This window comes from Eimeria maxima, genomic scaffold (genome assembly GCF_000499605.1).
Source record: "Eimeria maxima Weybridge genomic scaffold, Emw_scaff328, whole genome shotgun sequence".
NCBI lineage: Eukaryota > Apicomplexa > Conoidasida > Eucoccidiorida > Eimeriidae > Eimeria > Eimeria maxima.
The window spans coordinates 1-14,885 of record NW_013566140.1 but is presented as its reverse complement, the minus strand read 5'-3'; the positions used below and the strand labels follow the sequence as shown (position 1 = coordinate 14,885).

The 14,885-nt window shown below is 46.4% G+C and overlaps 2 protein-coding genes across 2 annotated transcripts; both read right to left on the bottom strand.

Annotated features, from left to right (window-relative positions):
* Positions 1-746: 746 nt before the first annotated feature.
* Positions 747-5,378, bottom strand: EMWEY_00028520 (LETM1 and EF-hand domain-containing protein anon-60Da, mitochondrial, related; the record flags this gene model as incomplete). The annotated part of the gene is made up of 13 exons (XM_013481396.1): positions 747-860; positions 1,022-1,113; positions 1,320-1,642; positions 1,780-1,845; positions 1,953-2,158; positions 2,365-2,447; positions 2,743-3,037; positions 3,290-3,434; positions 3,609-3,673; positions 3,809-3,887; positions 4,173-4,275; positions 4,393-4,493; positions 5,362-5,378. The coding sequence occupies 13 exons, from the start codon at positions 5,376-5,378 to the stop codon at positions 747-749; spliced, it is 1,689 nt and encodes a 562-aa protein (XP_013336850.1).
* Positions 5,379-10,507: 5,129 nt separating this feature from the next.
* EMWEY_00028510 (hypothetical protein, conserved) lies at positions 10,508-13,183 on the bottom strand (the record flags this gene model as incomplete). The annotated part of the gene is made up of 1 exon (XM_013481395.1): positions 10,508-13,183. The coding sequence occupies one exon, from the start codon at positions 13,181-13,183 to the stop codon at positions 10,508-10,510; it is 2,676 nt and encodes an 891-aa protein (XP_013336849.1).
* Positions 13,184-14,885: the final 1,702 nt, after the last annotated feature.

Sequence of the window (14,885 nt, the reverse complement as noted above, 5' to 3'; positions counted from 1 at the left end):
AGAATAATGCTGCTGTATTTATACACTGCATACAAGCAGGAGGCGCCTCTTCCTCCCCTCCTTCCGCTCGATTTTTTGTATTTTATTTTAAAGCATTTGTTCCTTCGCTCTACTGCAGAAGCGGATAGAGCACCAGCCAACTCCTCGTTGTATAGGCAGCTCTGGCCCATGCGTCTTGTAGCAGTATTAATTTATATAGTAGGGTTTCTTTAGCTGCTCTGTCTAACTATCTAGAAGTGTACGCACACCCCGGGCTGTACATGGACCCAACAACTAGACCTAAAGACTCAATTCTGCCACCGCCTATCTCTAACGCTATCGAGCAACACAGGGCATCTACGTATACCCTGCTGCTGCTGCTGTTGCTGCAGTACACACTAGTTCACAAAACATGTAAACACTGTCCAGGGCTTCGATGGCGTATTTCGATGCTGTTATTGCTGATCGGATGTATGAGGAGTTTCTATTACAATGAGGCTAGTTTCCTGCTGCTGCTGCTGCTGCTGCCTCTTGCTAGCAGCAAGCAGCGGCAGCAGGAGCAGCAATTGCTGCTGCTGCGAAGGGCCTCATACACTGCATGCATGCACAGTGTTGCTGTTGTAAACCCTTTGGCAATCTAGAGAGACGGAAAAACAAAATGTCTGCTGTAAAACAACACCTAGACTAACAGCCCTAATCAACTACTAATGCATGTAGCTGCATGCACCAGGCGCTGCAGCAGCTGCAGCAGCAGAAGCTGTTATTGTTTACTCCTTCTTGGATGCAGTTGGGCTTGCTGCTGCAGCGCCTCCGTCTGTCTTTGCTGGGGGATCGGTATTTGCTGCTGCCTCTTCTTTTACCTGGTCATTGGGGGCCTCCAGCTGCAGCAAAACAAGACAGCAGCAGCAGCAACAGTCGTCCATCTCACAAGTCAACACGCAGCATCAGCAGCAGCAGTAGGGGGTGCTGCTGCTGCTGTGCAGACCCTCAAAATATAATTAGCTGTGAGGGGTTTAGGGTTTAGGGCCTATGTTGTCTATACCTCCTCTGGAGGTGTCCTCGCGTCGGTCATGAAATGTTCGACTTCTTTTGCATCTTCTGCGAATTCCCGCGCTAATAATTGCATGCATAATTCTGTAGGAGTAAGAAACAGGAAAGACAATTGAAAAAAACTCATAACAATGCTGCTTCTGCTGCTGCTGCCGCTCGCTTAGCTTATTACCAGCGGATATTCAAAGAAACGGGAAACACAAATACAATTATATTATAATTATAATTATTGTAATTATATTAAATATAATAATTATAATTAAAACAGGAAAACACAAGAAGAAACATACCTAACTCCCTTAGCTCATCATGCAGCAACTCGGCAGCGCGTTGCCGAATAATCTCATTGGGGTCCTCCTCAAGTACTTCTCCTGCTGCTGGTGCATCTGGTGCTGCTCCTTCTGCTGCTGCTGCTGCTCCCTCCCCTGCAGGTACTTTTGTTGCTTCTCCCGTTGCAGGTTCGCCTGCTGCGGCTTTATCTGCTGCTTCGCCTTTTCCTGCTGCTGCTGCTGCTGCTGGAGCTGGCTTGGGTGGCGGCGGCGCCAGCTTGCTCTTAAGAGCCTCTACTGCCATTTGGACTTGATTAAAGACATGAAATTGTCTTTCTTCATGCCTAAAGGAAAAGAAACAAAAAATAAGAAAAAACACCTTAAGGAAAAATATATTATAATGCAACAGCTATAGGCACCCATAGAGGTAAACACTCACGCAGTAAATCTCTAAACCCTAAACCCTAAACCCTACACCTACTCGTGCTGAATGTCCGTCAGCTGCCGCAGCAGACGGAGTTCTCTCTCCACATCCCGACAGTCGCGCCTGCAAGCACAGAAACAAACACCTAGACCCTAAACCCTATTGTCGCCATAAACCCTAAGCCCTTAATCAAGCGGTAATCTAAACCCCATTTACCCATGGTATTTTACCTTTCCTTTGTTTCGGTGGCGTCGGCCTCCCCTACTTGCTGCTGCTGCTCGCGATGCAGCTGCTGCTTCTGCTGCTGTTGCTGCTGCTCCTGCTGCTTCTCCTGTGAAACAGAAGCAAGGGTAGGTTCGCTCTCTGCAGATTCGTCTTCTGCGGCCTCCGGGTGTCTCTGCATCTTCTGCATCTGCGCGTGCTGTGCTCGTTCCTCCTACATGCACGCCAAACCACAAACCCTAAACCCTAAACCCTAAACCCTAATACCGGTTATGGGGTTTGGACACACGGAACAACAAGCACGGTGGTTTGGTTCTTTTTAGGAAAAACGTGAACATGAGAATTAGTAACAAAGAGGAAAAAGAAATAAAAAAAAGAAATAAAAAAAGGAAAAGGGAATAAAAAGAGGGAAAAAAGCACCTGTAGCAATGTTATTGTTTGTCTAAGAGATTCCTCCTCTTCCTTAAGCAGTTCAACTTGCTTCGTCATCGCCTCCAAGCTTGCTGAATAAAAAAAAGAAAAAAAGAAGGAAAAAAACTGAATAAAAGAGAATAAGCAATTAAATTTAATTAAAAATTAAACAATATACAAAAGTACAACAAATAAAAAGAAAGAGAAGAAGAAGTAACACAGACAACAACAAGAACAAATAACTCTAGACCCTGCAACACGATTGGGGCGGGCACCCCAGTCAATTTGCTGCTGCTTCTGCTGCTGCTGCAGCAAGGAGGAGTTTGCCAGCTGAGACTGGCACCGCTGCTGTTGCTGTTGCTGTTGCTGTTGCTGCTTGCTGCCTACCTGTTTTGCGAAGAGTTTCTGCTTCAGTATCAGCATCTGCAGCAGCAGCAGCAGCAGCAGCACCTGCTGCAGCTTCTTCTTCTTTCTTCTTGTCGTCTGCTGCTGCTTGCTGCCCTGCAACTGCAGCAAGAGAAATGCTGGGTTCTGCTGCAGCTTCGGCTGCACCAGCCGTAGCTGCTGCTGCTGCTGCTGTAGGCTGCAGTTGTGCTGCAGGCACCATGGAGACGCAGCGGCTCCACAGCAGCAAAATAGGAGGAACATCTCGGTGAGAGGAAACCTCCAGCCATTGCCGCATCTGCACCGTACACCACAAACCCTAAACCCTAAACCCTAAACCCTAATCCCCAAAGCTTTAACTCGTCGTACGAGCTGTATCAGCAGCACGATCACCAGAAACTATAGCAGCAGCAGTAGCAGCAGCAGCTGCAAGACCATTTGCATGTGCAGGTACAGCAGCAGTAGCCGTACGAGCACCAGCAGAAGTCGGCGCAGCAGCAGAAACAACAACAACAACAACAGCAGCAACAACAACAACAGCAGCACAGACCTGTTCCCTCATCTCGTCATCTGTTGTTTTATAGAATTTCATTCCTCTGTCTCTGCATGCCTCAACTAATTCTTCATGAGTTAAACTCTCTACTCCCTCCCATAGCAACTCCCTGTCTTCTCTTTGTATATGGTTAATGTGGTGCCTGCAGCAGCAGCAGCAGCAGCAGCAGCAGCAACAGCAGAAGGAACAGTAGCAGCAGCAGCGATAGTAGGAACAAAGCACGCACAAACACTCGGCGAGTATACCCATACAAATGTTACTGGTTTGCTGTCTAGGGTTTAGGGTTTAGGGTTTAGGGTTTGTCGAGGAGGCGCACCTAAGCTGTAAGACGACATGAGAGCGGACGCTGTAAGGCTGCAGCCCCAATAACTTGCACATAACCTGTACAGTTACCACCACCACAGCAGCAGAAAAAGCATGCTTTCCCTCTTATTCTTCACAGCAGCAGCAGCAGCAGCACAATGCACCAGGAGCAACAACAGCAGCAGCAGCAACAGCAGCAGCAGCAAGGTGTACCTGCAGAGTTTGTAGATCCATCTTCTCGAGGACGAAGTCGTCTTTAAACATACGAGAAAACTCCAACACTTCCTTTAATCTATACCACACCAACACAAGCAGCAGCAGCAGCAACAACAGCATAAGCAGCAGCAGCACAATCAGTAGCAGCATGAACAGCAGCAACACCAGCAGGATTAGCAGTAGAAGAAGCTGCACGACCAGCAGTTGCAGCAAGATAAGCAGCAGAAGCAGGATCGGAGAAAGAAGGATTAGCAGTAGAAGAAACACAAAGAGCATCAGAGGCAGCAGCACAAGCAGCAGCAGCAGCAGCAGCAGCAGCAGCAGCAGCAGCAGCAGCAGCAGCAGCGCTATATATGCACACCCTGGTAGAGGAAGTTTTTTATCATTGTTTGGTGTTACTAATTTTGATTGAAATGATTTTAAGGCCAAAGCCTTTGCTGCTGAATCAGCAGCAGGAGTCTGCTCTATAAGGAAAAAAAACAAAGAAAAAAAAAAAAACATAATATAAATAATATAATTAAATAATTAAATTAAATTAAATAAAAAGAAATAAAAAGAAATAAAAAAAAAAAAAAAAGTACCAATAAGTTGTCTTGTATGCTCCTGCAGCAACTCCTGGAAGAAAGCAGCTAATTCTTGTTTTGCCTGCAGCTTGCGGCTAAGGAAGGCATGATCAACATTCCTGTATACACAACAGCAGCAGCAGCAGCAGCAGCAACAACAACAGCAGCAGATGCAGCAGCAGCAGCAGGTGCAGCAGGAGGGCGAAAGGCAGGTGCAGGAAAAGTGGAGTGAGATCATGCAGGCAGCATTAACAGGATCAGCAGTAACAGCAGCAGCAGCAGCAGCAATAGGAGCAGCAGCAGCAGGAGCAGCAATAGGACCAGCAGCAACAGCAGCAGCAATAGGAGGAGCAGCAGCAGCAGCAGCAGTGACAGATTGCAGGTATCACTACAATAACAACAATAAAAGGAATAATAAGAAGAGTAAGAAGGAGGGAAACAGGAATAAGAAGAAAAGTAGTAATAATAATACGAATATAGATAGATAAAAAAATAGATAAATTAATAAAGAATAAAATAGGAAGAAAAAAGATAATAAATTAAATAAAAAATAACTAAATATATAAAATATAATATTACTTTTGTTGGAAGGTAGACGGTAACATATTAGGAAAAAGACGAAGAGCAACAGGAATAAGAAGTTCTCCAAGAGGTACAATTATTAATATAGAGAAAGGAATTAATTTTAGTGCATCTGCTGTTGTTCGTACCTAAAAAAGAAGAAAAAAATAATTATTTATTTATTTTATTTATTTTATTTAATTTATTTATTCTTATTTATTATATTTATACTCATATTACTATATAATTAACAATAAAAAGAAAAATTATACATTCAATCGTAGACAATACCTAAACCCTAAACCCTAAACCCTAAACCCTCAACAAGGAATATAAACACTAAACAAAATATATAAATAAATAAATAATAAATAAATAAATAAATGAATAAATAAATAAATAAATAAATAAATAAATAAGACTTACAAGTAATTTATGCTCATTATAACGTAAAGGATAACCTAATATTTTTTTCTTTAATAGTTGATGAGACACCCGAACATTTGCAAAAAATAAACGAAAGCCCGTCATACACCAACGAATTGTATGAAGAGTTGCTGGAAAAAAAAACATAAACCCTAAACCCTAAACCCTAAACCCTAAACCCTAAGCCCTAAACCCTAAACCCTAAGGAGTAAACCCTTATAAGAGTAAACCCTAATGCCCGCCATACACCATCGTATTGTATGAAGAGTTGCTGAAAATACATACACCTTTTTGTATTTATTTATTTATTTATTTATTTATTTATTTATTTATTTATTTATTTATTTATTTATTTATTTATTTATTTACCTTCTTTTAGATGTTGGTACCATTTCTCTGCTACCCGAGGGTTACGAATAAACTCCGCGGTGTATACACAAACACTACGAACAAAACTGCAGAAAAAAAGAAGAAAAAAAAAAGAAAAAGAAAGGATCTATTTTATTTATTTTATTTATTTTATTTATTTTATTTATTTTATTTATTTTATTTATTTTATTTATTTTATTTAAATTAATTTAATTATTAAAGGAAAGAAAATACACACACATATCGCACAGTTAAATATCCTAAACCCTAAACCCTAAACCCTAAACCCTAAACCCTTGATGGATCTCTCGCATGCGCATGCATACAGGATAAGTTTATTGTATGGAGTAACAACACAGCGAATCTACGGGACCCCATCCATTTCTAGGGTTTAGGGTTTAGTAATTAGGGTTTAGTGTTTAGGGTTTAGGGTTTAGGGTTTAGGGTTTAGCTGACCGTGCTAATAATTTGATGAGTTTATGACTAATCTTTAGCAAAACCCTAAACACTAAATTAAAAGAACGACAGATAATATAAACCCTAGATGATCTTCTATCTGGCTTCTGCTGCTGCTGCTGCTGCTGCTGCTGGTGATGGTGCTGCTGCTGCTGCTGGTGATGGTGCTGCTGCTGCTGCTGCTGCTGCTGCTTGGGGGAGTGGGGAGGACCGGTCTTGTCTGATGGTGGGGTTGAAGAGGTACCAGGGGTTTGGCCTGCTGCTGCTGCTGCTGCTGCTGCTCTTGCTGCTGCTGCTGGATCTGTTGATGCTGCTGCAGTGCTAAGGAAACGCCACTGATTATTGGAGACACCTGTAAGGCCCACGGACAATAAACCCTGTTGCTGCTGCTGCTGCTGCTGCTGCTGCAGTAAGCGCTGCAGCAGCAGCGAGGAAGATCGCCAATCGGCTGTCCTGCTGTGCGCTTTTGCTGCAATTGCTGCTGCAGAAGCTGCTGCAGAAGGATCACCTGCTGCAGCAGCAGCAGCACGAGACAGTGCGTGCTGCAGGCTGCAGCTGAGAGGCCGCCTATAATATTTGCTGCTGTCACTAGCTGCTAAAAGAACTGTGTGGGGAAGGGGCCCCCGCGGGCCCCTGGGGCCCCCCTGAAGAAGGGGGCCCCTATTTCGTTGCATGCATGATGAGTACTGAACTTCTGATGGTTTGTCTAAAGAGAAGCAGGAAACACCCTCTGCTGCTGCTGCTGCTGCTGTTTTTGCTACCGCCGCTGCTGCTGGTGCGGCTGCACGGTGGCGGTGTAGCGCTGCAGCCCCCGCCGAGGCGGAGCGTGCCACTGTTGCTGCTGCCGTAGCTGCTGCTGCTGTTGTTGCTGCTGCTGTTGCTGTTGCTGCTGCTGCTCTGCAGCGGCAGGCGAGGGCTGTCTGCATTGTGTTTATGATTTTAATGTGTCATAGGAGAAATAGGAGGCACAAAACAAAGAAAAACCCCCGAAGGCTGAGGGGGCCCCGCCGCTGCTGCTGCTGCGGCGGCTGCAGCTGTTGTGTACGGCAGCAAGAAGCAGCAGCTTTTCCTCAGCAGAAGAAATACAACGATAAAGAAGATGTTTGCCTTTATAAACTTATGTGCATGTTTCAAATAATTATGTGCTGCACAGCAACAACTGCAGCAGCAGCTGCTGCTGCTGTGCTGCTGCGTGTGGCTGCTGCTGTGCTACTGTTGCTACTACAGCTGGCTAAGGTTTGCTGCTGCATGCAGCAGCCGAAGGATCGGCAGCAGCAAGGGGTTAAATGCATTGAAAACACCGCAAATATTAATTAATTTATTATTATTTATTTAATTAAAATAAAAGTAAATAAAAATATTTATAATTTATTGTTTGTTTCCCTCTTAATCGGCTGTTTGCATGCGTGTGAGTCCACCGCTGTAGGCTGCAAAAAATTAGGGTTTAGGGTTTAGTGTTTAGGGTTTAGGGTTTTTAGTCTACTAAGGAGTAGGTATTTGTAGGTGTATATACATGTGATGGATATATTCTTGTCTTTGTTTATATATTACACAAATAAATAGAGAAGGAGTGCAGCAGAAGACACTGCATACATGCAGCAGCACTAACAGCAGCATTTCCCTCTGCATGCGTGCATGCATTTGGGGCTGCACATTAATCGCTATCAGGCTGTATCATCAGGGGCAGCAGCAGCAGGAGCAACCCCCCTTGCTGCAGCAGCAGCCAGTTGCTGCAGCAACACACCTTATTGCTGCAGTAGCTAGCTGAGGGAAGAGCCCAGCCTGTCTTGCTGCTGCAAAATACGTAGTCTTGCTGCAGGGCATGCTGCTGCTGCAGCAACAGCAGCAGCAGCAACCTTCACTGCCCCACCCCACACACTTCTCTGCTGCTTGCTGAAACGTACTATATTAGCAGACTCCTGCAGCAGCAGCAGCTGCAGCAGCAGCAGCAGCTGCAGCAGCAGCAGCAGCAGCAGTCCCCCTTCTTCTCCTCCCGTGTATACCTCAGGATAAGCAGTGTTTCCCTTTTGCTGTTTCTTAGCATCAACAGACAATCGATTTACTCTCACAGCCGCTAAACCCTAAACCCTAAACCCTAAACCCTAGACAATAAGGAGAGCACCGGCCTTCTTGCGCAGCAACAGATCGTCGTTGTTTAGGGTTTAGGGTTTAGCCTAACCCAATAAAAATAGTGTATTATTAACTGCTGGCTGGCTGACAGTCCTAAACCCTAAACCCTAAACCCTAAACCCTAGCGGGAGTTAAGATATTCACTATATATCTTGCTCTCTCTATATTGGAAGGCCTGGAGAAACAGCAGCAGCAGCAGCAGCAGCAGCAGCAGCAGGAGCAGCAGCAACGGCAGAAGCAACAGCAGCAGCTAGCAGGCAATAGAAGATAATGCCACTAATGAAGTTAAGCACCCTAAGCCCCATCCTAAACCCTAAACCCTAAACCCTAAACCCTCGATATTGAATGTCAATATATTAATAATAAACCGCAGTCTCTAAACCATAAACCCTCGCCCTCTGAGGGTTTAGGGTTTATCCATTAAAAAGAAGTAAATATTCCTTATGTCTTCTTGTTATTTGCTGTGTCTGCTGCCACTAGCTAGCTGCCCATACACCCGAATAGGGGCCCCATACAAGAAGAGAAACAAAACCCTAAACCCTAAACCCTAAAAGCGGCTAATATATATATAAACACAATATACACAATCAGGCAAATAAGCCCGCGGGGATCCGATCCCATTAGGATCGGATCCCCATGCTGGGATCGGTTCCCCACACCTGGGGATCGAACTACCTACCCAGCTGGGATCGGATCCCCATGCTGGGATCGGTTCCCACTGCTTAATAATTAATAAACAATACTAATCGGATCTCCCTGCTGGGATCGGTTCCCCCAGTGGGGATCGGATCCCTCCGCTGGGATCGGTTCCCTCAGCGGGGAACCGATCCCCACCTAACACCGTCTCCCCCCAAACCCTGCGGCTGGGATCGGTTCCTCCACAGCTGGGATCTATTTCCCCACCCCAGCTGGGATCGGATCCCCCACACAGAGCCGGGATCGGTTCCCCACAATTGGGATCGGATCCACCCCACAGCTGGGATCGATTCCCGACAGCTGGGATCGGATCCCCACCTAACATTAACTTCCCCTCCCCACAACCAGCTGGGATCGATTCCTCCAGCTAGGATCGGATCCCTTCCCCATTACTGGGAATGGATCCTTTCTCCATAGCTGGGATCGGATCCCCCATAGCTGGGATCGGTTCCCCATAGCTGGGATCGGTTCCCCATAGATGGGATCGGATATATATATACAATAAGCAACAAATAAGGAACGAGTTGTGGGGTCGATCCCCGCAACTCCCTTCGATGCATGCAAACCAATAGAGGCAGCAAGGCCCCCAAATAAAATGCTGCTGCTGCTGCTGCTGCTAGCGTTGCTGCTGCTAGCCCTGCTGCTGGTGCTACTACTACTACTGCTGCTGCTGCTGCTCATGGCGTGTGCAGCTGCAGCTATTGCTCTGTTGTAGCACCTTTTCTGCTGCTGCTGCTAGCTGCTGCAACGCTCCTGCAGCAGCTGCTGCTGCTCGCTGCAGCAAACATACTGTTTGCTGCAGCTGCAGCTCATCTCGTCATTAACGCTGCTGTTGCTGCTGTTGCTGTTGCTGCTGTTGGTGACGATGCTTGACGTTATCATTGCTGCTTTCGTCTCTGCAGCAGCAGCTGCTGCTGGTGTTTGTTTTGCTGCTGTTGTAGCTGACCGCTGCTGCTACTGCTGCTGCTGCTACTGCTGCTGCTGCTACTGCTGCTGCTGCGGCTGCTGCAGTGCAGTGCTGCTGTGCTAAGACAACTTAACTTCATTTGTGTTCCTTCTGCTGCTCTCTGCGGTGTTGTTGCTGCTGCTGCTGCAGCTGCTGCTGCTGCCAGCGCTGCTGCTCCCCCTGCTACCATTGTTGCTGCAGTTGCTGCTACTAGCGAACACCTGCAGCAGAGTGATCGCAGAGGAGGCGCTGCTGCTGTTGCTGCTGCTGCTGTTGCTGCTGCTGCTGCAATTGTTGCATCGTTACACGAAGCATTCAGCAGCATATATCGGAAATGTATAGTGCAGCAGCAGCAGCAACAGCAACAGCAGCAGCAGCTGCTGCTGCTGCGACTGCTGCTGCTGCTGTTGCGCATGTTGAACTCACACGCACATCGGCACAGCAACTGCAGCTGCTGCTATTGCTGCTGCAGCAGCAGCAGCAGCAGCAGCAGCAGGTATTCATGCTGCAGCTGCAGAAACTGCTGCAGCTGCATCTCTTATTGTATGACTATTGTAGCTGCTGTTGTATTTGCTGCAGTTGCAACTGCTGCTGCTGCTGCATCTGGATGTGCATCTGCTGCTGCTGTTGCTGCAGTTGCTGTTGCTGCTGCTGCTGCTGCTGCAACATATTGCTGCTGCTGCTGCTGCTGCTGCTGCTGCTGCTGCTTAATATATTATTCCTTTTTGCTCTCTTGAATTTATCTAATAATGCTGCTGCCTCTATCTGCAGGCAGCAGCTAATATGCCTAGCAGCAACAACATCTTGCTGCATTTGCTGCCTGATTTGCTGCAGTTGCTGCAGTACTTGCTGCTGCTGCTGCACCTGTTGTTGTTGTTGTAGCAACACCTGTTGCTGTTGTTGTTGACGCTCTGCTGCTGCTGCTGCTTCTGCTGCTGCTGCTGCTGCTGCTGCATCCTCTGGGTAACCAAAGGATAACCTACTAAATTCAACATTTAGCTGCTGCAGCCGCTGCCGCAACTTTTGCTGCGCTGCTGCTGCATGCAGCACATGTGCACGACTTGCTGCTACTTGCTGCTGCATCTGCAGCAGCAACTCATGATGATTCTCCTGCTGCTGTCTTATACTACTTATACTATTCTTTACCTCTAATTCAAATGCATGCAGCAGCTCCTCTTGCTGCTCCTTCTCCTTCTCTTCCTCCTGCTGCTGCTGCTGCTGCTGCTGTTGCTGCTGTTGCTGCTGCTGCGTTTCTTCTCCTTTACTGCTGTTACCTCCATTGTCATTGCTGCTGCTGCTGTTGCTGTTGTTACCATTACCATTACCATTGCTGCTGCTGCTGCTGCTGCTGCTGTTGCTGTTGTTGCTGTTGCTGCTGTTGCTGCTGCTATTAGCAGCAGCTTTCATGATGATAGCAGTATCCCACATATGTGCTTGCTGCTGCAGCAGGACCTGCTGCAGCAGCAGCAGCTGCTGCAGCAACTCTTGCTGTTTATAATTAATCTTTCCTTTCCTGCATTGTATATCTCTTATTATGCGCAGCACTTGCTGCTCAATTCTTATTCTTTTTATTCTTTGCTGCAGCAGCAAAGATATTGCTGCTTCCTCCTCCTTAGATAAATGTATACGTGTTGTTAACACTGGCTTATCTTCCTGCTGCTGCTGCTGCTGCTCCTGCTCCTGCTGCTGTTGCTGCTGTTGCTGCTGTTGCTTCTGTTGCTGCTGCTGGTGGTGGTGGTGGGGTTGCTTGGTGGCCGGTTGTTGCTGCTGAGGATTTAAGTCCTGTTGTGTTCTATGCTGCTGCTGCTGCTGTTGCTGCTGCTGTTGCTGCTGCTGTTGCTGCTGCTGTTGCTGCTGCTGTTGCTGTTGCTGCTGGTTATGTTTATCATGATGCGTTTGCTTGTGCAGCTGTTGCTGTTGCTGCTGTTGCTGCTGTTGCTGCTGCTGCTGCTGTTTAGGGGCTGCATTTTCTTTGCCATTTCTTTGTAGGTGTTGTTTATTACTATGTTGCTTCTGTAGCGGCTGCTGCTGCTGCTGCTTCTGCTGCTGCTTCTGCTGCTGCTGTTGCTGTTGCTGCTGCAGCAGCAGCAGAGAGTTGCTGCTGCTGCTTGCTGCTGATTCCTCAGGACTTAGCTGCTTATGTAGATATCTTAGCTCAGATATTCTATCTATGTGGGGTCTCCTGCTGTACGTCCGCCTCTGCTGCTGCTGCTGCTGCTGTTGCTGCTGCTGTTGCTGCTGTTGCTGCTGGTGGTGGTGATGATGATGCTGCTGTTGCTGCTGCTGCAGATGCTGCTGCTGCTGCTGTTGCTGCAGCGGCGGAGGCAGCGGTGTAGGCAGCAAGGGACTCAAGGGAGAGCCACTAAGTCTCCTCCTCTCTCTTAGACCTGCAGCAGGCAGCAGCAAGCGTCTCCCTTCTAGCTGCGGGCCAGGCAGCAGCAACGATTGCTGCTGCTGCTGCTGTTGTTGTTGCTGCGGCTGCTGACGAGCTGGTGGCAACAACAGATCCTGCTGCTGTCGCTGCTGCTGCTGCTGTTGCTGCTGCTGCTGCATGCTCATGTGCTGTTGATGGTGCATATGATCTCTGCTGCTGGAGAAAACCGCACGCTGCTGCTGCTGCTGCAGCTCATGCTGCTGCTGCTGCTGCTGCTTCTGGTAAGGCCATGATGGTCCCGGGTGCAGCAGCTGATCAAGACGCTGCAGCTGCTGCAGATGCTGCTGCTGCAGCAGCAGCTCTTGCTGCCTCTGGTACTCCAGCAGCTGCTGCACTAAAGGGTGGGTATCATTGTACCCCTGCCATGGATCATTTGCTGCTGCTGCTGCTGCTGCTGCTGCTGCTGTTGGTGCTGCAGCACCAGCAGCAGCAGCAGCAGCGGCAGCAGCCGCAGCAGAAGGATCGGATTCCCAGCAATGTCTCCTGCTGTGAACACATTCCTCATGCAGCAAATGTTGCTGCTGTTGCTGCTGTTGCTGCTGTTGCTGTTGCTGCAATAGCAGCTGCTGCTGAGGTAGCAGCTGCTGCTGATGAATTGACGGTCCTAATTGCTGCTGCAGATGCTGATGCTGCAGGATGCATGCATCCTGCGAGTAATGCTGCTGCAGTCTCTGCTGCTGCTGCAGCCTGCGATGCTGTTGATGCTGTCCTCGCTGCTGTTGCTGCTGTTGCTGCTGATGCTGCTGCTGATGCTGCTGCGTCTGGCTTGGCGCCTTAATGGGCTCGCCCATGGGCGCAAAAGGGCCCAAATCTCCGCATCTACAGTGCATGCTAGCTTGCTGCTCGCAGCAGCAGCAGCAGCAGCAGCAGCAGCAGCATCCGTTAAAGGTGGTGCTATAGGGGTCGAATTAAGGGGGCCCTTAATATATAATAAATAGGGGGTAGGTATAGAGGCAAAAGAGAAGAAAAAAAAGGAAAAAAAGCAGAGAAAAGGAATTAAATAATAATTAATTAATTAATTTATTTATTTATTTATTAAATCCCTCCCCTCTTCTCCTTAGACACCTCATGGGGTGTCTAGGCACCTGCTGCGGGCCCGGCGGTACCAGCAACAGGGAAGGAGGGTAAATAAAGGAGTATAAATGTTATTAAAACGGTAAAAAAGAAAATAAATAAATAAAAAGAATAAAATTAATTATTATAAGAAGAAAAAGAAGGAAAAAAGCGCAAATATACACCTAAATATACCCACATAACACCCCCCCTTCCCTTTTGCTGCTTATATATATATTTATTAATATATATATATAACTAACCCCCCCCTTACTGCAGCAGCAGCAGCAGCAGCAGCAGCAGAAGCAGCAGCAGCTACTTCTACAGCTAAACAGACTGCTTTTTAAATAAACAATTAAAACAAACAAAAATATACACGAAAAAGGGGGGGGAAAACATAAAAAATAATGCATGCATGCAGAAAAGCCCCGCATAGTAGAAGGAGAGGCCCCCATGGGGGGCCCCCCTGTCTGTATACATACATAAGAGGAGGGGTATTTTCTTTGTTTATTATTTAATTAAATAAATAAAATAATTATTTAATTACGATTAATAGTATTTTTATTTATTTTATTCTTTTTTTCCCTCTTTTTTATGGTATATAATAGTGCACTAGGCAGCAGCTTGCTGCTGCTGCTACTGCTCCTGCTGCTGCTGCTGCACCTGCTGCATGCAAGCCCCACATACACGCATGCCTCCAAAGACATTGTTATGGATTCCTTGTTTCTGCATGCACTGTTTCTGCATGTGCTGCTGCTGCTGCTGCTGCTGCTGCTGCAGGCACTTCGCCCCCTTACGCAAGACCAACTGGAAGGGGGGAGGGTCACCTCGCCGCCGCTGCTGCTGCTGCTGCTGCTGCTGCTCCTTCTGCTGCTGGTGTTATTGCTGCTGTTGCTGTAGTTGCACGAGGGAAGCGACACTTTGTTGTTGCTGCTGCTGTTGCTGTTGTTGCTGCTGCTGTTGCCGTTGTTGCTGCTGCTATTGTTGTTATTGCAAGGGGGGAAGCGACCCCTTGCTGCTGTTGCTGCTGTTGCTGCTGCTGCTGTTGCTGCTGCTGCTGCTGCAGCAGCAAAGAAGCGTATCTTGCATGCATAAAAAGGGAAATTCAATTATTAAATTTAAGAAGCAAAGTAAATAAATAAATAAATAAATAAATAAATAAATAAATAAATAAATAAATAAATAATAAATAAATAAATAAAAAGGTAAATTGTTTATTAATAATTGCTGTGTTAATAAAAGAAGAGTTGTTTTTATATAAAAAGAAAAACTCTGTATATTTATATACATAAATATATACATCTATATCTGTATATGTATATATATACGTATATATATACGTAAATATATACGTAAATATATATATTTATTTATATATACACGCATATATATATGTATATAAATATATATATTGTATATATATATATATATATATATATT